Source organism: Branchiostoma lanceolatum, chromosome 3 (assembly GCF_035083965.1).
Source record: "Branchiostoma lanceolatum isolate klBraLanc5 chromosome 3, klBraLanc5.hap2, whole genome shotgun sequence".
In the NCBI taxonomy this organism is placed as follows: domain Eukaryota; kingdom Metazoa; phylum Chordata; class Leptocardii; order Amphioxiformes; family Branchiostomatidae; genus Branchiostoma; species Branchiostoma lanceolatum.
The window spans coordinates 14028229-14048664 of record NC_089724.1 but is presented as its reverse complement, the minus strand read 5'-3'; the positions used below and the strand labels follow the sequence as shown (position 1 = coordinate 14048664).

At 40.0% G+C, this 20436-nt stretch overlaps 4 protein-coding genes across 6 annotated transcripts in view; 2 read left to right on the top strand and 2 right to left on the bottom strand.

The window, feature by feature from the left end:
- The first annotated feature begins 149 nt into the window (after positions 1 to 149).
- LOC136430450 (DNA replication complex GINS protein SLD5-like) lies at positions 150 to 6152 on the top strand. Its single transcript, XM_066421093.1, has 8 exons — positions 150 to 354; positions 1963 to 2049; positions 2329 to 2388; positions 2587 to 2640; positions 2857 to 2954; positions 3076 to 3164; positions 3590 to 3677; positions 4187 to 6152. The coding sequence occupies exons 1-8, from the start codon at positions 271 to 273 to the stop codon at positions 4281 to 4283; spliced, it is 657 nt and encodes a 218-aa protein (XP_066277190.1). The 5' UTR covers positions 150 to 270; the 3' UTR covers positions 4284 to 6152.
- LOC136430449 (succinate--CoA ligase [ADP/GDP-forming] subunit alpha, mitochondrial-like) lies at positions 6008 to 13844 on the bottom strand. Of its 2 annotated transcripts, XM_066421091.1 has the most exons (10): positions 13768 to 13844; positions 12841 to 12941; positions 12404 to 12520; positions 9336 to 9548; positions 8995 to 9052; positions 8467 to 8550; positions 8103 to 8254; positions 7589 to 7777; positions 6947 to 7018; positions 6008 to 6821 (listed from the first exon to the last, which is right to left on the bottom strand). In XM_066421091.1, the coding sequence occupies exons 1-9, from the start codon at positions 13799 to 13801 to the stop codon at positions 6983 to 6985; spliced, it is 984 nt and encodes a 327-aa protein (XP_066277188.1). In that variant the 5' UTR covers positions 13802 to 13844; the 3' UTR covers positions 6008 to 6821; positions 6947 to 6982. The 2 variants fall into 2 exon arrangements, with proteins under 2 accessions (XP_066277188.1, XP_066277189.1); XM_066421092.1 differs by lacking the exon at positions 6947 to 7018.
- LOC136430451 (golgin subfamily A member 7-like) lies at positions 13836 to 19145 on the top strand. The gene is made up of 5 exons (XM_066421094.1): positions 13836 to 13927; positions 15194 to 15328; positions 16576 to 16728; positions 17022 to 17123; positions 17440 to 19145. Exons 1-5 carry the CDS (start codon positions 13919 to 13921, stop codon positions 17476 to 17478), a joined length of 438 nt encoding a protein of 145 aa, XP_066277191.1. The 5' UTR covers positions 13836 to 13918; the 3' UTR covers positions 17479 to 19145.
- The window catches only part of LOC136430447 (ATP-binding cassette sub-family C member 4-like), a 22210-nt gene continuing 20813 nt past the window's right edge, over positions 19040 to 20436 (bottom strand). For both annotated transcript variants that reach the window (XM_066421088.1, XM_066421089.1), the window contains one exon: positions 19040 to 20430. In XM_066421088.1, the coding sequence (XP_066277185.1) occupies positions 20251 to 20430 (180 nt within the window). In that variant the 3' untranslated portion in view covers positions 19040 to 20250. The remainder of the gene's footprint in view (positions 20431 to 20436) is intronic.

The following is a 20436-nucleotide window of genomic DNA, read 5'->3' as shown; positions in this document are numbered from 1 at the left end:
ATTTCGAGCAGGTGTGTATACATTGTAATTCCTTTAATAATTTCAGTCATAGTTCTGTATCTCATATTATGAAACTCATCAGCTATAAAAGGTTGAAATATATGGGGTCTCATAAGAAGTTCTCGTTGGTGAAATCTCGCGACATCGTTTTCAATGCGCATTGCATTGTGGGGAAATGGCGGCAAATCGAAGGTCTGGCTGATTCTCGCCGAATAATTTTGTAAAAAATATAACTTTCTGTTAGTGTTTAGTCATATTTGGTACTTGATAATGGACGACCTGGACATAGAAGAGGCCAGTGATGAGGAGGTGGAACAGATGACAGCGGCCGAAGCTCTAGCTATGGTAGAAAAGGTAACGTTATAGTATCTTTCTTGTTCACAAGATATATCAACAAACCCGGCCCTTCTGGGTTCGAAAATGGTTTTAAAATATTATTTAACGCTAGTTGACCTTTATTCGTTGGTTGAGTTTTTCGATAAGAGGCAAGTGACACCAGTCTGGCAAAAATAACTTATTTCTGCTACATGCCGATTTTATAGAATAAATGTCATACAATATACCAGGATACCGTCTTTCTTTGGGAAAGGAGCACTGTCTGTAGAATCCCAGCCTTCATTGTAGCATCATGGTAGCAGAATGGGCATCATTGTAGCAGAATGGGCCATATCTTGGCAGCTCAAGTTTCACCCAAGCAAATGCACGGTGCTCCGAATCGGCTCTAAACACCCTGACTTCACATACCATATGATGGATCACACTAGTAAACCAGTTTATCTCGAGTCCAGCAGCCATGAGAAAGACCTTGGGATCACTACAGACCGTGACCTGTCTTTTGAGAAGCATGTGACTTTGGCCATATCTAAGGCCAACAAAATGGCAGGTTTGCTTTGGAGAACATTCTCACACATCGACAATGTCATGTTCGTAACTCTATACAAATCCCTTGTGAGGCCTCACCTCGAATACGGAGCACCAATATGGTCACCCGGTACGTGGAAAATGGTGGACATGGTAGAAAATGTACAGAGGAGAGCCACTAAGAGGGTACCAGGCCTGCGAGATTTAACCTACGAGGAAAGACTGCGAACATTGAAATTACCAACTCTGCTTTACAGAAGGCTACGGGGGGACTTAATTAACACGTTTAAATATGCACACGGGCTGTTTGACACCGCCCCATGCATACCTGAGATACAATCTGAGGCCAGGACAAGAGGCCATAGTTTACGGCTAACAAGAACATTCACAAAAACAAACAGGAGGTTGCTGTTCTTCAAGCACAGGGTGGTCCCCTGGTGGAATCGACTCCCAGAAGAAGTGATCAACGCTCCCTCAGTTAATGCCTTCAAAGCCAGATTCGACAGGTACATGGAAGTTCACCCTGTAAAGTACAACCACAGAGCTTTGGAACATCCACACAAACCCACCATGACAGTTGAGTGAAATGGAATTCAACAATGAAGAGCGGTCTAAACTGGAGCAGTCCTACCTGACCGAAAATTCTACTCTACTCTACATCACATGGTGCAATTGAAAAACACCATTCATCATGTTGAGAATGACTATGCGCTCTTTTAATAATTTGATAGAGAGGGATAACCTTTATTGGGTTTCCGGAAAAGGTGGGCTAGGCAGGGTAGGCAACCTCAGTAGGCTGCCCTTTTTGGACCCCAAGGCTATGCATGTGCCAAGGCTATGCATGTGACACACACACATAATATTACATGCTCTCACACATACACACACACACACACACACACACACACACACACACACACACACACACACATGATGAGTGCGAACAGATCAGTCCACAACAGGCCCTGCTTTCCACGACTGAAGATAGTACTAGTATCCAGGTATGAGCTTAAACATGGAACCTGAAAATACTGAATATTTCAAGAATTATTTCGTAACGTTTAGTTATAGAAGGTTGCTATCTTTCTTGTGCCACTCCAGGCCTGGCTGAATGAAAAGTTTTCCCCAGAACTGCTACCACACAAACAGGACCTGGTGGACGTCATGTTGGACCAGCTCAACGACATGGTGGGACGCTTGTCTGATTTGACTATTTTTTAAAAGATGATAACAACCTGTCTCCAAGTAGTAGTTTTAAATGATTGCTTCAAACAGTCATTCCCATTATACTTAACCTAGCAAATAAGTATAAACTGCCTGTGTTATGATAATAGATATCATGACTGTTTTGCAGACACATGTACTGTGTAATACTGATGTCTCATGAACATAGAAAGAACATACTATGGTATACGGGGGTGCATATAGTTTTCTTTGAATGTAATCCTTAACAATTTATTTCTTCAGGAAAAGAATATCAGCAGAGCAAAGAAAGGAGATCTAAAAGTTAGCATCCATAAAATGGAGGTAAGGCAATGAGGCTGTTGCTTTAAGGCTTGTTAGCACCAGCTGGATACTCATACTTACAGTTGAACACTTTTCTGTTAAAACATTGAAGTCTACTAGTAATTTGTAAGTAACAATACTTTAACAAACTACATTGTATAGCTACAGCAAAGCAAAATGAAGATATATTGAATTTAAAATCAACTGGTTTTTTTTCAGATTGACAGGATCAGGTATGTGCTGGCCAGCTTCCTCAGGATACGTCTGGAAAAGGTAAAGAAAACTTCTCTTCTATCAAACCAAACCTTGACCATTTTTTATCAGCTTTCTTCAAAAACATCAGTAGACATGTCTGATGACTTTAATAACTGTAGCTGCACATGCATTTCACTATTTAGAAACAATTGATATTCAAGAATTGAATGTGTACCACCCATAGCATTGTTATTGTTAAAAGGATCCGATGATTGGTTTCTTGGTTGATTGCAGATTGAGAAGTTTGTTCACCATTTGTTAGAGGAAGAGGCACAGCTGGGAGAGGATGTCCCCTCCAGAATGTCACCAGAAGAACTACAACATGCTAAGAAGTAAGGGTGCTCTCTTTCACCCATTCATGTACATTTTTCATGACCATTGTATAACTATAACGTTCAGGTTCAGAATTGAATTTCGGAAAAAATTAGACGCAAATCGTACCTTCTATTCCAGTTTTGCAGCAAACATGGAAACTCTATTCAACGATGTTGTACTGAGACACATGCCTCGCAACTTGAAGAAACTGGAAGGTTCCAAAGTTGGTATGTGTACCTTTTCAACAGTTTTTCTGTATTTTCATTGGTCTTTGCTCAAAGATTGCCTTGACATGATAGTCACCTTTCATTGTACTTGTTCATTGTGCTTGTCGAAAAGAGCTAGAAATTTGCATGAACAATGAACCTGTAAATACTGTACATGGCATCCGTCTTCTCTGTCACGACCAGTGGAAGAATAGCTCTTAACTGAGCTGAACTGGTTTGAGATAACTTTAACCTTTTTTTTCACCCATTGTATCTTTGTGTACATTCACACCATCTATCCAGGACAAGGTGTGCCTGACTAAGCTTTTCTTAACAGTAGTACAAGAAGAGCTGAAAGCTTACGTTGTTTGAAGAGGCACATTGCTACATGCATGTGTGGATTGACTGTATTGTTGATGATGATGACTGTACTGTTGATGTTGCAGCTGTGGGTCCCTACCAGGACAGCTACGTGTTTCTCCAGGTGCAGGAACAGGTGGACCAGGTGATGGTGGACACAGCCGGAGATCAAGGGTAAGGCAACTGTGTTGAAATGTTTCTTGCCTTGGCACTTTGTTCACAATGAATGGTTAAACTCCTTTAGCCATACAGCACCTTTTCAATTGAATATGGTAGGTGGCAAAGGGTGACAAGTAGGCAATGATGTTGTGTTCATCTGTCCATAATATAGCCTGGCATCCATCCTATTTCCAAATAGTCTGGTACCAGTTGATAGAGAAACGATTGGCATTTACATCCATTCCTGAATTATATTCGAGAGCTCTGATCGGCTCTTAGTTGCACAGTCCTCTGTAACAGCATTATGACAGATTCGTACAGGCATGCCGAAGTTTGATACATGAAATAATGCAACTCCGAAATGTCTGTCATTTCTCTATTGAAATGTGCCAGACTATTTGGCAGGGAAGAAATAAAAGAAGCGAACAGGGCTGGAAAAATTAAAACCAGGCTGTCAAAAACATAGACTGGTTTGTTGGAGTTTTTTAGATGTTAAAGTGATGGTAACGTTGTTTGTGTTGCAGGGATGAAGCTATAGATCTGGAAAAGGGCTCGCAGCACATCATGCGCTACAGAGTGGTGGCACCACTGATAACCAACGATGCCGTCACCCTCATATAACTGGACCGTCCAACAGCAACGCCAAAAATAGTTACTGAAGCAACTGGATAAAATTTTCAGTCAGACGTTTCAGACAACATCCACTATCTTTTGTCAGTGACTGAAACATCCGACTACAGTCAAACCTGTATTAGCGGTCACCTTTGCATAGCGGCCACCTGCCCATAATGGTCACTTTTTGTCAGTCCCTTTGATTTTTCCCATTGACATAAGCATTAAGAATTAGACTATAGCGGTCACCTGTCCAACGCGGTCGCGGCCACACGATTTTCGGTCCCGCGGGTCTGGAAACACTGCCGATAACGGTCATGGCGCATGGTCGCCGCAAGATTCGGGAACCTTCTTTCAAATCTCGGCAGAAAAAAATGTCATTAGAGCTGCAGTGTTACCCATGAAAATGTTGTGCATGGTTTTATTTTGCTCCTGGTGTTGGTTTTGAATTTCCAAAACCGCTAAGACGCCAGAAATTTGCAGACAACTTGACAGAGCCTCTTGCGCGCGGTCCTAGCGGGACGCTTTGTTTACTTGGGTTACTTCACTAGTAGTACCATGGGCGAGCAGTTTGTTAAAAAAATACAGACGCCTTTTCTCCTCTAAAAAAAAGTTATAAAGTCATCCATTCTTTGTATATTCTGTTCTCTTTATTCAAAGAACTTCTTTGACGAGATAATTTTACATTTTGTACTACATGTATTTAATGTAGAGTAAAATCATAACTCACACATTGCAGCTGCACCCACATTACAGTAGACTATCCCATTAACCCTATGACCTCAAGCGCCATCTTGCAGCTGTTGTTTTTTTCTCCCGGCAAGGAATCCGACCGAAACAGGCTGATTTTACCGTGAAATTCCGCATTTTTTTGCTGATAAATGATGTCGCCGCGCAATTGAATATGACACGGTTGTCTTTGGCAACATTTTGGTCGCATGTGCTCTGGATTGGGGGCGGATCGATGGATCGAAGAAGAAGTTGGACTTAATTTGCTTGTGGAAAAATCCGGACCTACCCAAAGCAGTCATCTTGAGGCGATGGTCGTCTTATGGAAGTGGTCGGAACCAAGTTTGACTGTACATGTATGTGAATAAATGTTTCTCAGTGGGTACAGAAAACATGTGCCACTTATTGCTCGTGGTCAATCAACCATTTCTATAGAGCGACCACCTGTCCATAGCGGTCGATTTTGGCCAGTCCCTTGAGTGACCGCTATAGGCAGGTTTGACTGTATTTCAAAAAATTTTATCCAGTTGCTTGAGGTAACTATTTTTGGCGTATCTTATTACCTGGATGTCTAACCCTCATCAGCGCATCCAACAGCAACCACCTTATAATATAAAATCCACTTGTTGTATTTGAGGGTATTTCTTGTCCCCAGAATGTCTTGTAGATATTATTTTATATACAGATGTCAAGAATTGTCTTTGTAGCCGTCAAAGCATTGTTAACTGGATTTTTGAAAATGTTAGTACATGTACTATAATCGTTAGGATATTTATTATAGGATACATTTTATATCCACGCAGCTCATTGGGATTGACTTTTGTAATGGCATTTGTACCATTTGCATTGTTCCCTGATACAAGGGTTCCCCCATATAAAGTCGCAGTAAGAATGGAAGCGACGTTAAGTTTGCTTTGTATAATAGAAATGCAAAATCGCAAAAATAAACATACTGCAAACATTTCAAGATGTACATCAAACTGCACTAAAAAAGCGACACAAACTGAAATGTTACTGACATTTATTTTCCCCTGCAACCTGTTTTGTAACTCTTCATTCCATTCAAAATGTATGTATAGACTACATTTGGTATCTTGTATTGTACAGTAAGTAGCGTTTACAAGTAATACCACTCACAGGCCGTTTCTTTTCTACTTTCTGTACACAGAATGCAAAGGATTTGAACTGATCACACTCTATTTTCCATATACATGTTGATATTTTTCACAAAGGTGTAGATAATAGTTATGAGTTTGAGACATAATCTAAATATCTGCTACTACATGTAGTGTAGTTACTTTTCATACTTCACCTTAAAAATCAGACATTGTGCCATTTAGTTTTGAAAATGTGCAGTTGGCATTGTGGTCTAAGGTAAAAATTTTAGGCTTCTAGTTTGCACAAACAATTTTTTGCTTACAAGCCAGGGGCCTTTAACTTTGACCACACTACATCATGACTGTACATACACACACGAAACAGTAAAATGCTTATACTGTCGTATATAGTGATTTTACTTTCGTGATGTAAGATATGGTACACCAAATGTAGATATTTTTCTTAGAATCATCTGGGGTTTGTAGGCGGGATGTTCTGTGGTTTGACTAGAGTTTCAACTAAGCAATTTCTACAGCAATGTACACACAAGACAGTTGAATTGGTCTCAAGGCACTACCAAAAATATTGATTTAAGCAAATTATTCCTCACAGAAACCAACCATTTCTTCACATTTGATAACCATTTCATAACAATCCTACATGGGGAGGGGACATGTAAAGTTTCTGAGCTCTGCTGTACTATCCAAGTTTCTGCATTTCCTATTGGAGAAAAAAAAAGTTTTTGTAAAAACATGAAAATTACAAATAGTCCATTCCGACACATGAAGTCATAAACAAGAGAGCTCTGAAAAGTGGTTGTCTCAAAGCAGATCATTCTCTGTTACCTTAAAATAGGACAGTGAAAAGCATGGTGTCTAAGTTCAGACAGAAGACATGGAGGGTTGTCCAGACACCAGCTGGCAGAGGGATAACAGAAGAATGGAAGGAAAAGAGAGAAAACAGATAAAGTGTATCATGATCAAACCAACCGACAAGCAATAAAAGTATTAAAACTTCAACAAATGAACTCAGCCTGGAAGTACCACACAGAAGTTATACATTTACTGCAACAAACCTTTCACAACAATTAGTTGTACAGTCCTGTTCAATTTTTGGAATTCTGGCAGACTGAATACACAATAAACTAACAGGCTTGCCCCTGAGACATAGCCAAAAATGAAGACTAACAATTGGGAAGACTTTCTTGTGTCAAAATATGAGCATACAGATTGTTTCAAGTTGCTTAAGGTGATCTTTTTTCAAATCATGAAAAAATGTGGCAAATCTGAGAAGAAAGAAATTAAATAGGTGTGGCTTGAAGTAGGAACCACATGTTTTGTGTGTTCAGTCATTTGTTGAACTTTCTCAACCAAAGATTTCATAATGAAGGCAAACTTTTTCTCCCAACTTGTTTCTTTCGTATTCTCGCATCAGTTTTGGGGTGCCCAGAGGATATCACCCATATATTCCAATCAACATGGCCTTACCTGTAACATGGTTGTTCCCATCTGGGCTGGTGACATGGTGACTTCCACCCCGGCCTCCTGTAGAGCCTGGATCTTGTCCTGGGCCGCGCCCTTACCTCCTGAAATGATGGCACCTGCATGGCCCATTCTCCTGCCAGGAGGCGCTGTGACACCAGCGATGAAGGACACAACTGGCTTCTTGTTGGGACCCTTATGGAAGAGGAAGATGGGGTTAAGGGGATAAGATGACACGTGACCATCAATGTGTGCTACTGTACTTTAAAAATACTTAGCTTTCTCCCTGCTGCCTAACTCTAACCCATAGAGAATGGGCGCCAAAGGGCTTTTCAGTGTGCTAAATGTTAAGGGTATTCAGAACGATGTTTTTTTTTTACATTTTGTGTTATTAGTTGTCTTTTGAATTATACTTTTACATCTCGCATCATATTCCAATTATGAAATCAAGGGTCACCAATTATAATTTTGGTTTATGTACGGCCGCTCAGGAATCGCCGTCTAAGGGAGCCTTACTTACGGTGTTGTGTTCTTTAAGATACTCTGCTGCGGACTCCTCCATGCTCCCTCCGATCTCCCCAATCATGACGATGCCCTTAGTAGCTGGGTCACCCAGGAACACCTCCAGACAGTCCACAAAGTTGGTACCGTTGAAGGGATCTCCTCCGATACCTAGGCACAGCCACGAAACAAGTAGGTTCACAGTCAGAGATGGCAGATTTTGGTTTCCCATACTTGAAATCCTTACAGAAATACTCTAATTCTTATCATGCATCTATATTATCTTTCTCCAATCCAGACAAGAAAACGATACCTTAATTTCAATGCTGGAATTTTCTAATCCAACCAAAGAAAAATTTCTACGCAAAAATGTATGTACTGACCAATACATAACGTCTGTCCAAGACCAGCCCTGGTTGTCTGATGGACAGCTTCGTATGTCAGGGTTCCTGACCTGGACACAATACCTGTGAGCAAAACATAGCAATCATCAGCATATAATGTCCTGAACATGAGATATCAAAACCAGAAGTTCTGCTACAGTACCACAGAAAGCCGCTAGAAGGTCCATAATCGTAAATGACCTTCGTTTCGCTGACACCTACCCACATACCAAATATCATACAGATCCATCCAGTTTTTTTGTTACCGAGGCAAAACAAAATACATTCTCTAGCTATTTTTAGAATATTTTCAGCCTCAGAGCAATCATAATACTTAATAGTGTGAAAAAAATACCTGAGGCATGGCAAAAAAAGGTTCTTTACTTCAAAAAGTGTTCTTTGTTACTTGACAATATACAGACCTATTGATACACTAACAAATCCAGTCCATGTAATGAGGTACAGTTGGGACAGCAAAAACCCAGCACAACGGGTGGTGAGACAATTTGACAGGTTCTGTGTACTTACCTATGTTTCCTGGTTGATGGATGTGTCCTGGCATGATTCCTATCTTACATTCTCCGGGCTACAGCAGGGACAAGACAGAGCAATGCTATCATCACAACTCGTCTCTATGTATCAGCAAGAATTTACTTCCCCCCCAACCATGCTTTTGCCCTTTAGATACTGTCATAGACACCAATTACATGTAGATCCGATTGGAGATTAACCTAAACTTGTGTTCAGAGGTCCGAATTCAGGTTCAGGTTAAGTTCCGGACATATTATATTAGGTCCTATGTTACATAGATGCAGTAGCATATAGCTACAACTTTCAAAACAAGATTGTTTGATGGACCGATTGATTACCTTGATAATGCCTGGACAGTTGGGTCCGATGAGCCGTGTCTTGTCCTGCCTGACCAGCCGATGCTTCACCTTGACCATGTCCTGCTGTGGAATTCCCTCCGTGATACACACAACCAATGAGATCTCTGCATCGATGGCTTCTAGGATGGCCTTTCCCGCGAACGGCGGCGGCACATAGATGACAGATGCAACGGCGCCTGTGGCTTCTTTGGCCTAGCAGAGATTCAAAATACTCAATCTTTCACTTACAACTACATTTCTATTTTTTTCAAATCAGAGTTTTTGCACATAACCAAATTCTTATTTTTTGGTTGCATACAAGAGGTCTAATATATTTTGACATAGATTTGTTTTTATTTATATTTTGGCATTGTGTTGGTGTGACCATTACGCTGTTTGGCCCAGAGATCTTGGGTTTAATCCCCTGACATGCCATCAACCAATTTTGTGCTCTTGGGAAAGGCATTTGACCTGACTTTCCTCATTTCAGTCAGGTGTAAAAATGGGTACCTGACTTTGGTTGGGCAGGTTAAAGGCGAACTCTCAACTACTCTCATCTCCCAAATAAACATACCCCCCGGAATAAACATACCCCCTGGACAAATCTTCAAAATCTAATGAACGTACCCCCCGGAATAAACATACCCCCCGGAAATTGACCAAATTTACAGATAAACTGTGTCCATGCTACTTCTGTCCGAGGGACAGAAGATGATTAGCAGGTTCTCTTCATTCATTTATTGACTATTTATGCCTGTCTGAGGACCATACCAATTAAGTGTATAACTATTGAACAGAATAACTGTACACATCTTGTTCAAATTATAATATTCCTTGCCACTTCAAAAAGATATACTGTAGTAGCAATGTTGAAAAAATTGGGCATAGGTTCCCCGCTATGACCCCTAACCGGGGGCCAACAGTGCTTCAAATTCAACAAGTTAAAATGTACATGATCATTGATACATGCATTTTCTGCTTGGAACTTGAAGCAAGTAAATTGTTGTATATACTGACATATAATCAAAACATGAAAAGTAGTCGCCAAACTTCTCAGTTCACTTGGATGGGCAACACTTTGAAAGTCTACTCTTTTTCTATACAAATGTATCAACATTTAGAAGATGAACAGAAAATTACAATATCCTGAATATATGGTCATCACAGGTATTACTTATATTTTGTAAAAGTCATGATATAGAAAAGGAAGACTATGACAATAACATGTATATGATGTAACTTTTTGTCTTTCCCAACTTGCCATTTATCTTCTATGCCTTCCATATAGAAACATAGATTTGTAAACATTACATGCCACAAATCATTGTGTTGTGTCAAGGACATTTAATATCATATAATATCAAGGACAATATTATATAATGTTCTTGGCTTTTGTTGTTGCAATCCAAATAATTTGAAATCTAAAAATTACCCTTGTATGTATCATTTTGAGAAACTAAATTGTCAACAAATTTGTGAGAAACCTCCTGAAGGCTTGTTACAATGTTGCCACAAACTACAGGGTTCTCATGTTACATGAAAGGGTGAGCTATAGACAGTGGCGGCGCTATAGACAGTGGCGGCGCCACAGACAGAAAGGGGCGGGGCTAACAGAACGTACACTCATGTTCTTAGAAACCTCCGGCATTCTTTCTGTAGGGGAGTGATCTTTTTTCAAGCATTTTTCAGTGATAATAATGGTGACTAGATTGTGATTGATTTTTTATATAGACTAAGGTATTAAAAGTCTTTTTGTAAAACTGCAAAAACACATTTCTGACAAAGGCAAAGGAGTTTTATTTGTAGATCAAAAAGATTTGTTTCCCCTTCTTGGAAGTGAGATCTTCCAAAACAAAACATTCCCACGGACTATCACTGCCCGGTGCGTTACTGTGGCTCTTTTCAAAGGGCTAAATTTTCATGTTTGCGGTAGGATTGAAATGTTTTGATATACTATATGATATATTGAAATGTTTTCAAAGTAATTATAAAGTTTTTGATGCTAAGACACAGTTTTTTGTGGTGTTATTTTTATATTTTCATTTCGGGAAAGACTGTATCTCACGTGAGTAGAGTACATGTAGTGGTGCGGATCGGTCCGGCCGGACCGGTTCCGGACTTGTAAAACGTTTAGGTTCAAGTCCAAAAAAACCTAAACGTCTGGAAACAAGTCCGGACTTGAAAAAAAATTCTCTCACTCATACACTCCTTTTTGTTTTAAACCATCTTAAACCTTCCTTAAATCGTGAAATTTGCACTAGAAAAATATTAAAACATTGCTGTTTTTGTGTTTATAACTGAACTTTTGTGTTAATTACTGACTGTATATAATTCCGTATATATAGTTTTCAAATTACGTGTAAAATATCTGCCAATATGCAATTTTACATGTAACACGAAAAAATATTCCAAAATTATTGTTCAGGTCCGGACTTTCAAGTCCGGACCTGAACCTAAACCTCTGGACTCGAGTCCGAACCTAAACCTAAACTCGGGTTTAGATCCACACCACTAAGTACATGCGTAACGTTACTTGAAACACTTTGCGCCGCTGACATGTATTGGTTTCTGGTCAGCATGCTTTGATTTACGATGTAATGAGACTGCTAAAGTTGTTCATATAAAAATAATTGCATTTCAAAACGTCAGTGTGGCGTCTTATTTTCGCCCAATAACAACGTTGACTTTGAAGTGTTATAGAGATCGACCGATACGTTACGAGTTCCGCCAGGATTTCACAAAGGCCGGGTCATAGCGGCAGGGAAATCATCGCCGCTTGGCCGGAAAATAATGAATTATGAGCAAAAATGCCGGGGAAATATTGGCAGGAAAACCCAAACTTTGAATTTTAAGGGGATCCCACTTTAGTAAAACTCAAATTTTCAAAAAAATAATAAATGTACCGTCCAAAATAAGAACGTACTGGGTGGATTTTGAGGCTGAAAAAAATAAACGTACCGGTACGTTTATTTGGGAGATGAGAGTACTTGGTCACTAACCACTGGACTACGCACGCTACAGGCTAAATAATTGGAGTTTGTACCAATAATCTGTTGGAGCTGTGTTACCTCTAGGACAGAGTTGAAGACAGGTAGTCCAAGGTGAGTCTTCCCTCCCTTCCCTGGTGACACACCGCCCACCATCTGGGAGCCATACTCTATGGACTGCTGGCTGTGAAACGTTCCCTGGAATGAAAAATAAACATTGGTTTGTCTTATAAGAGATGGCAGTGACTAAACCTTTGACAGCGACCTGTTCCGATCAGTGCTTTGTGATCAAGGTCGTTGCTCCCCCAAAACCGACCTGATCCTGCCTCTCGATAACCCACAATCAGAGCCTTGTTATTTAGCGCCAATCCGGTATACTTTTCCTGTGTACCAGGCAGACATTTTGTTGACATGAATCTGCAGATTTTCCGGTGATATTTCTCATTTAAGTTTGTCAACTTGAGTGCGTCACCACTACGTCTGTAATCTCTTCTCACTTGAATAAGAAAAGAAAATACCTGTTTCCCAGTAAACCCCTGACAGATGACTTTGGTGTCCTTCCCTATGGCGATGTTTGGCCGAGTAGCAGTGTAACAGTGCCTGACCCCCAGCTGTTGGACTGTTAAGGTAGAAAAGTGAAGTTAAAGTCAGTATTGAAACTGCATGAGTTGGAGTACAATGTTCGGTCTGTATACTCGGTATAGATTTTGAATACTGTTATAGCCTACTACTGTGTGTCTGCTGGAATTCACATGACCTCTGCTTTGTTAGCGTCATATAAAAGTGATATTTGAAAGGGAATGAGCTGATTATATCTAGTTTGTTTTCACATATTTTGTAGATTGTCTCACTCTCAGCCTGAACTCAAACTAAATTTTGGACTTTTGTACCTTTCTTGTGCACCTGCTGTAAATTTTGAAGCTTCTCACTTCAGGGTCCTTTATCAAACCATGTAAATACCTGTAGTCAATACAAAGTGTTCTGCTGCCTTCAAGCATGTCTCTCTTAACCTCCTTGCTTCCATCTACCACCACCCCCTCCCATCCTTGAATATTTTCTACCCAGGACACGTCAGGTCAACCCTTGGCCCCCAGACTTCTTCCATTCACTGCCCTCAGAGAATACGCTACAGCTTACAAGCAACAACCCAAACCCCAAACCCAACAAAATAATTTTTGTGCAATCATATCAGCAGCAGACTGTGTATCAGGATATATAATGATATCAAGATCGTGACATTAAGATCTTCATAATCATATCACAAAACGTTTCTATTTCGGGCCACCCCGCCCATACCCAACGATTACAATGTCTTTGCAGCCCTTTTAAACAGTCTACCATCGTACCTTACATCTACATTGATCTAACAAACTTAATCTCGTTGTATTGTCGTTATTAATCCTGTTTTCGTCTTTCCAATTTGGAGTAAAGTTTGCAAAACTTACGGCAATGTCGAAGGAAGAACCTGGAGGCCGCCATGTTTGATGGAACAGTTTTCACCCAGGATGCTCTACCGCCAAATCTCGCGAGAAATTGCGAGAAACAGCGTGAACACCGGGGAACATGTCCCGGATGTAGCTCGATGTCGCGAAGAAAATGGCGGAGGTAAGTCACTGATCGTGAAACAAACCAACCCAAAAACTCGTAGAAAACTGAATTTTAGGAAAGAAATGTAGATCTGCCTGTGGCAGAGTGGAGCCTGAACTATTGGCTTCTTTTTTATATAAATAGAATGGTGGTACGATAGCTACAGATGTTTTCCTGATGCCCATTTTGCTGGTTTTTACCTTCGTGACAAAATTATAAAACAAGTAGGAAGAATTTAAATGACATGGGAAATTTTGTTTCACACCATATACCACCTTGTAGTTATACCAAGGAGGTTTGAATATCAGCTCGTCCAAGGTGTTATACCCTAGCTTATGTCTGATTTCAAATGTTGCATAATTGTGATGTTGGGAGTGGTCAGAGATTCATCAAACCAAATTACATGTACACAGTACAGTATATATATAATATGTTGACAAACATGACTCAACAGTATATCCACGACGTCTTACTAAGATAACTTTCGTATGTAATGGGGGTGTGTATGCAATTGGAAACTTTACGGTATGTTTACTTCACATTATTTGCCGTCACTACACCACTTCCAACTCATCACACCAACAAACAACCATTATATATTTCCATTGTGTTGCTACTATTGTTTCAAACATGAAGTAATTATTCCTCTTCGTAGGATACACATGAACTATGCTAAAATTTTAACTGTTCTGCATTATTCACGAGCTGTGAACCTAGTAATGTTCATTCGGTGTCATTTATACATTACCTTGGTATAACGTATCTTTGCTATAAGAACAATTATAATGATTTAATAATGATGTAATACCACAACCAACGCTAACGCGGAAAAGTGTTTTTTGTTACTAATGTGTATTGACAGATTGGCTGAGCTTCTTATCAATCTTTCTGGTATCTCAACTGTGAGTCACCTGAATCTTCTCCCCTTGTGTTCATTCGTTTAGACTCTTGTAGTGCCTAGTGACACCTTGGGCAGCAAGTTTCCATAATCATTATGTGTCACTAGCAAGCTTGAGTTATATTTTTACAGGGAGGGATTGCAAGTCCTTCCCCTTTAACGTACTCGAGGCACCGACTCGAACACGGGACCCTTATTTTAGGTCCCTTCTGAAAAACGAGTGCATTACCAACTGTGGTGTTCCGAGGCCCTGGGACTTGTACTGGAGTCTCTCAGTTACCAACTACAGTAATTGGAATGAGGAGCTCAACTGTTAGGCTGCTACCAGTTGAGCTACAGGGACATCACATGAAGTTACAGTACGTTGTTTTCTTTGTCCTGCCTAGGCCCACAGGATGGACGACATGGCACGAACCCCACCCGCAGCGCCCAACGTTCAGAAGATCTTCATCCAGCGGGATTTCTCAGAAGGAACAGGATGCAAGTTCCAGGCCAAGTTTCCGCCTGAACTGGAAGGGAGGGTGAGTTTGTAGGACAGAAGGAATTCTTGTTTTCAACAAAACGAAATGTTCAGTGCAAAGGCTGGTGCAGAACAACCCTAAACATAAGTTCTGAGACCTCATTCCCCCATGGAATAATTTAATCATGCAGATGCCTTCTACATTTACATAATCTATGCATGGTTATGTACATGTAGACCTTTAACTAAGTTACACATGTCCCAAATATGACATTCCCATTATTTACCACTTAGGCCACAGCAAGTAAATTTTATGGATGACATCCTCCGCAGACTCCAAAATTAATGAGATAGGGCAAAAAAAAAACAAGGCGGGCAAAAAAAACAAGATTCCTATATTTTCACATTTTGAGGTCATAAATATTGTTAAACAAGAATTGAGGCGACGAAATACTAGTATGATATCATGACCAACAGGTCTTTTATTCCTGTATTCAACCAATGAGATTTCATATATAATATAAAACCTCCTTGATTCAACAGTAAACATGTCCTTGTAGATGTGTATACATCTCAATAGACTAACTACAACAAATGCAGAAAAGAGCTTGTTGTACTATCATCTGAAGCAACTACACTGGATATTCATATGCGATGAAACACCTTGTGTATACAGCTCAATTAACTACCCCCCCCCCCCCCATTGTTTATATAATGTCCTTGCTAGAACAAATGCAGAAAACAGCTTGTTATTATACCATCATGGGCAGGAACCACACTGGGTATTCATATGCAACGAAATACCTTAGACCGTCAACATTAAACTGTTCTTGAAGATGTGCAGCTCAATTAACTAGAACAAACGCAGAAAACAGCTTGTCATACCATCATGGGCTACACTGTGTATTCATATGCAATGAAACACCTCAACATTTACGACATATTTGCCCATTTTTGGCATGTTGACCACCGTCGGAGGGCAATGAAATTTCTTGTTTTTTATTTCGAAATCAGGCGAAAATTAATGAGCGCGCTGATGTCATCCATAAAAATTACTTGCTGTGGCCTTAGATGGATTTTAGCACTTTTGCATTGATGATGAAAATTAAACCCATATATTAAAAAAATACGTATGTTTAAGTTAGGTGTGTTAGAGTCCTGTCAAGGAAACACTAGAACTATAGAATTATGCAAATTAAGCCCAAATTTGCATGATAATGCCGTAACTACAATTCACTGAAAATCAAATGATCTTTACAGTATGTATTTAATAGTAATTGCTATCTACACTGTTTTTTTTAACTGTAGATAGAGAGAACAGCGTTTGAAGCCACAATCAACAGAATCAACGAGTTGTTTGCAGAAGCCGAACGTGTGGGAGGAGCCACTTACTGTGAGGGGTGCATGGGATGTTTGACGGCGTATCTCATCTATCTTTGTATTGACACACATTATGAAAAGGTACGGTTCCTAGGTCCTTTTTTTTGTTCTAAATGTTGTCATTGTTGTGCCTCTATCTTACCTACTCACATAAGTAGCCCTGGTGGTCAACCAGGGTTGTCTCCAGCTTTACATTTTTTTTCTGTACCACTGAGTGTCTGGGATGTCCAACCCCAGGATTGGACCTGGGTCTCCCAGTTAGCAACTAATTGGAACCAGGAGCTCAACTGTGAGGCTGCTACCAGTGGAGCTACAGGGACATCCCATAGTGTACTTGTACATGTACGTAATAACAAGTTGTTTTTGTGGTCCAGGTTCTAAAGAGGATAGCCCGGTACATCCAGGAGCAGAATGAGAACATCTACATCCCCAGAGGCTTGCAGCTGGTGGACCCCATCGAACGAGGGCTCAGAGTTGTATCCTTTCACATTCAACCACTCCAGGGGAGGTGCTCAGGAAAAGGTCTTGAAATAAAGTGGGCTGGGTTGCCTTGCTTTAGAGTGCAAGGGAGAATTTAAATGGGATAGTTAGACATCTACTTTCCTGCCTTAATAATTGTAGCCTGTGGCAGATGCCATATGTTGCATGCCACTAGGCTTGAAGGGGCAGTGATTCCTAGTGTTATGTTGCTTGCAGATTGTTACAGCAGAATTTTAAAAAAAATAAACACTGTGTATACTGTCTTTTGCTGTTGCAGATGATTGATTTTCTTCCTTAACTTTATTTTCACAGCTTGAAATCGTCATTTATGATTCTCCGGTGGGGAGATAGGACAGCCGACATGCAGCAAGACACATTCACATTAACTAAGCAGTTTATTATAGTAAGAATAGACCTCGATTTGGCCAGTGTCCTCTGTGCACAATCATTGGTGTCACCTTTCTTTGTGCACAGTCATCATCTTTGGTGTGCCATCATGGTTGTCATCATCAATTTGTGTGGCAGGGTCCATTTTAACTAAAGTAGGGACCATGCTGTTAATAAATTCCTCCACCTTGGTCCTTAAATTGCTTGTCCAAAAGTTTTGTGTTGGGACAGCTTTATTTTCCACCAAAAAGTTGAGGAAACATTGGCCACATTCTAAAATGCTGTCAATACAATTTACACAAGGAATCATGGCTGAATTACATTTATCATGGCTGAATACATTCATCACTGTAATTATGTTCACGATGTTGATAGTACAATGTTGAGAAGGAGCCACAATTAGTGATATTGTTGTTAGAACCATCTCAATTAATTGATGTACAGGTATCTACTCTTAAAGCTGGCGTCACACTGTCAATGAACTGCAGCAGAATTTATTGATTGCTAGAATGTAGCCAAATTTCAAAATACATGAATCCAGAAAGTTGTGTGTATCTACTAGTATCACACTGGACAGGGCTCATGACCTGTGAATATCGGTTGATCTCTAAAAATCAAGAGGACACGGCCGTGTTACTTCCGCAATTGTCCCGTAGAGCTTGCAGACACGCGGGCAAGCTGTTTTCCTGTTGTGTGATGTCAGCTTTGACAAAAAGTCTTCTGTGGAGACTTATTTGTTGTTCACCGGGTTCCTTGTGCAATTGCAAAGACGCCTTCCTCGCATACTGAGAAAAATTTCCATGTGCAAAACGAAGGGAAAAAACAACCTAGAGTCTTTGTATCATAATTAACGAAACAGGACCACTGAAAGTACTGGTACATGTAGGTATGCTGTGATCAGGCTGGTACATGTGGTGTTCTGTAGTAAGTGTGGTGTCATGTAGTGCCATGTCTAGACCGTCCCACTCCTTACGGGGGCAGGTAGGAATGCAGTATATTCAGGAACTCATAGGGATGTACCACCAAGGACCAGATAGGGAGGTTCCTTCAAATTGGTTTGCCTTTTTCTCAGCTCCAAGCAGATGTAAGGGTGAAAGATTATAATGTTTTTTGACTACCAGGCTTCTCTAATAGTTGGACATTTCTGGAAGTGAGTGGCTGCCAGTGATGCCCAGCAAGAATGTTACAATTTTTTACTCTAACATCTGCTTGGAGAGTTGGTATTCTCTACTTTGTGCTGATGTGAATAGAATTTTTTCCACAGGTCATACAGGCAATTTTTTTTAAAAGCTTTTAAAACAACCTCTTTTCTGGTCCTTTGTGGTCAATCTCTGATATTGTCACTTGCTGTGATCATTCCTTTTGCAAGTGTTAAGTAGTAAGAAATGTTGTGTACATTTGTATGTAAAGTAGTAGATGTTTAGCCCAATGTAGTAAAGACTCTTGTACAGTGAGTAGCTCATTGAGGAAAAATCTGACACTTCCTCCCAGACCTTCCACAACCTCATACCTTTGACAAGTAATTTTGTCTCATTGCAGGTTGTATTTGCATGATATTTGACATAAAATGCCCACTTTTAGATACATTTGTAACTTGCAAATGTAAGAAATATAAAAGGTCACTTATTTTGTCCACCCTTTTCTCATTTTAGATATAAAAGAAGTATCATAGTATTATGCTTTACATTAATTCATCACCTTCTTCCACATCTCATGTTACAAATATCCTTGAGGAAAGTATTGTAGAATTTCCTTATTGATTGTACAAATGGTGTCAAAATGAACATATTCTGTGATGATATTCACCTTATCTAACATACATGTATCTATTGTATGGATATGCCATCATTTACCACTAAGGTATTATACAATTTTCTCATTAATTATGTCATGATTTGCATTATTCATATCAGTTAATGTTCCCCTTTAACCAAGGTAAATATAATGAGTGTGAAGTTCCTGTCATTTAGCGCACTTGAAATATAATTTTTCCTGATTAATTGCACATCACATTCTTGACATGGACACAGTGGCATGAACAAATAAAACCTGTCTGTATGTTGCCCCACAAAAATCTGAAAAGTTAGACAGCTTTTCTTCATTAATGATGCAAATTAAATCTGTATTAAATCTTTCAATTACTAGTATCTGGACCTAATTCCCCCAGTTCCTATTGGAATGTTGAGCAGTTATAGCATCTCTGCATTCCATCACAGCAGCTCTTGCATCATGAAAACTGAGGCACATCTTATCCTTAATTTCTGTGCTGTTCTTTCCTTTTATGCAGTATTAATTACCTCCATGAAAAAGAAACGACTTGCAGCGTGAACAAAAAAACATTCAGAATACTAAGAAGAACTGTTAGAATACAGAATATATATGGCCTCTGTTGGTCACTATTAACCATGGCATAATCCTAATCAGCCCTACAGCCCAACAGTTCTGTTCGAGAATGACAGTCTCTGCCACACAAGTCACATCTGAAAGCTGACTCAGTTCTGTTGAAAACTTTTCTGCGTATCCATTTTTCTACGCCGAGCATCAGTCGAACTTCTGATTTCAGCTGCCTGGATAGTGTGCGTCTCCATCTGGAATGGTCATTTGTAAGGCCCTCTGCTCCAGTGCTCTGTTTTTGTATTAAGAGCCTTTTAGTCCCTCTTGCAGGCGTCCTCAGAATAACACAAAGACATATTTAGGGTAGTACGAAGAACCATTCAGAATAGTATGAAATTATGCTCATAAACTGGAAACCTCCGCACCAGGATGTCGGCTGTAGAAGCATCTCTGAGCTTCAGTCCTCAGCTGGCCGGCCTCGGACTCTCCTAGGTCTCCCACCAGGCGACTCAGATGGCCATGTCTGTTCTTTAGCAGCCAAAATGGCTCGCCAAACTCCTGGATGAGACCATCTGAAATAACCTGGGG

Excerpts from the sequence above, each read along its gene's own strand:
- LOC136430450 (XM_066421093.1), top strand. The coding sequence starts at position 271 with ATGGACGACCTGGACATAGAAGAGGCCAGTGATGAGGAGGTGGAACAG. Across the intron at positions 2,050-2,328 it reads TGGACCAGCTCAACGACATG|GAAAAGAATATCAGCAGAGC; the intron begins GTGGGACGCTTG and ends TTATTTCTTCAG. Across the intron at positions 3,165-3,589 it reads ACTGGAAGGTTCCAAAGTTG|CTGTGGGTCCCTACCAGGAC; the intron begins GTATGTGTACCT and ends TTGATGTTGCAG.
- LOC136430449 (XM_066421091.1), bottom strand. The coding sequence starts at position 13,801 with ATGGCGGCCTCCAGGTTCTTCCTTCGACATTGCC. Across the intron at positions 12,942-13,767 it reads GTTCTTCCTTCGACATTGCC|TCCAACAGCTGGGGGTCAGG; the intron begins GTAAGTTTTGCA and ends CTACCTTAACAG. Across the intron at positions 12,521-12,840 it reads AGGGGTTTACTGGGAAACAG|GGAACGTTTCACAGCCAGCA; the intron begins GTATTTTCTTTT and ends TTTTCATTCCAG.
- LOC136430451 (XM_066421094.1), top strand. Across the intron at positions 16,729-17,021 it reads TTGACACACATTATGAAAAG|GTTCTAAAGAGGATAGCCCG; the intron begins GTACGGTTCCTA and ends TTTGTGGTCCAG. Across the intron at positions 17,124-17,439 it reads TCGAACGAGGGCTCAGAGTT|CTTGAAATCGTCATTTATGA; the intron begins GTATCCTTTCAC and ends TTATTTTCACAG.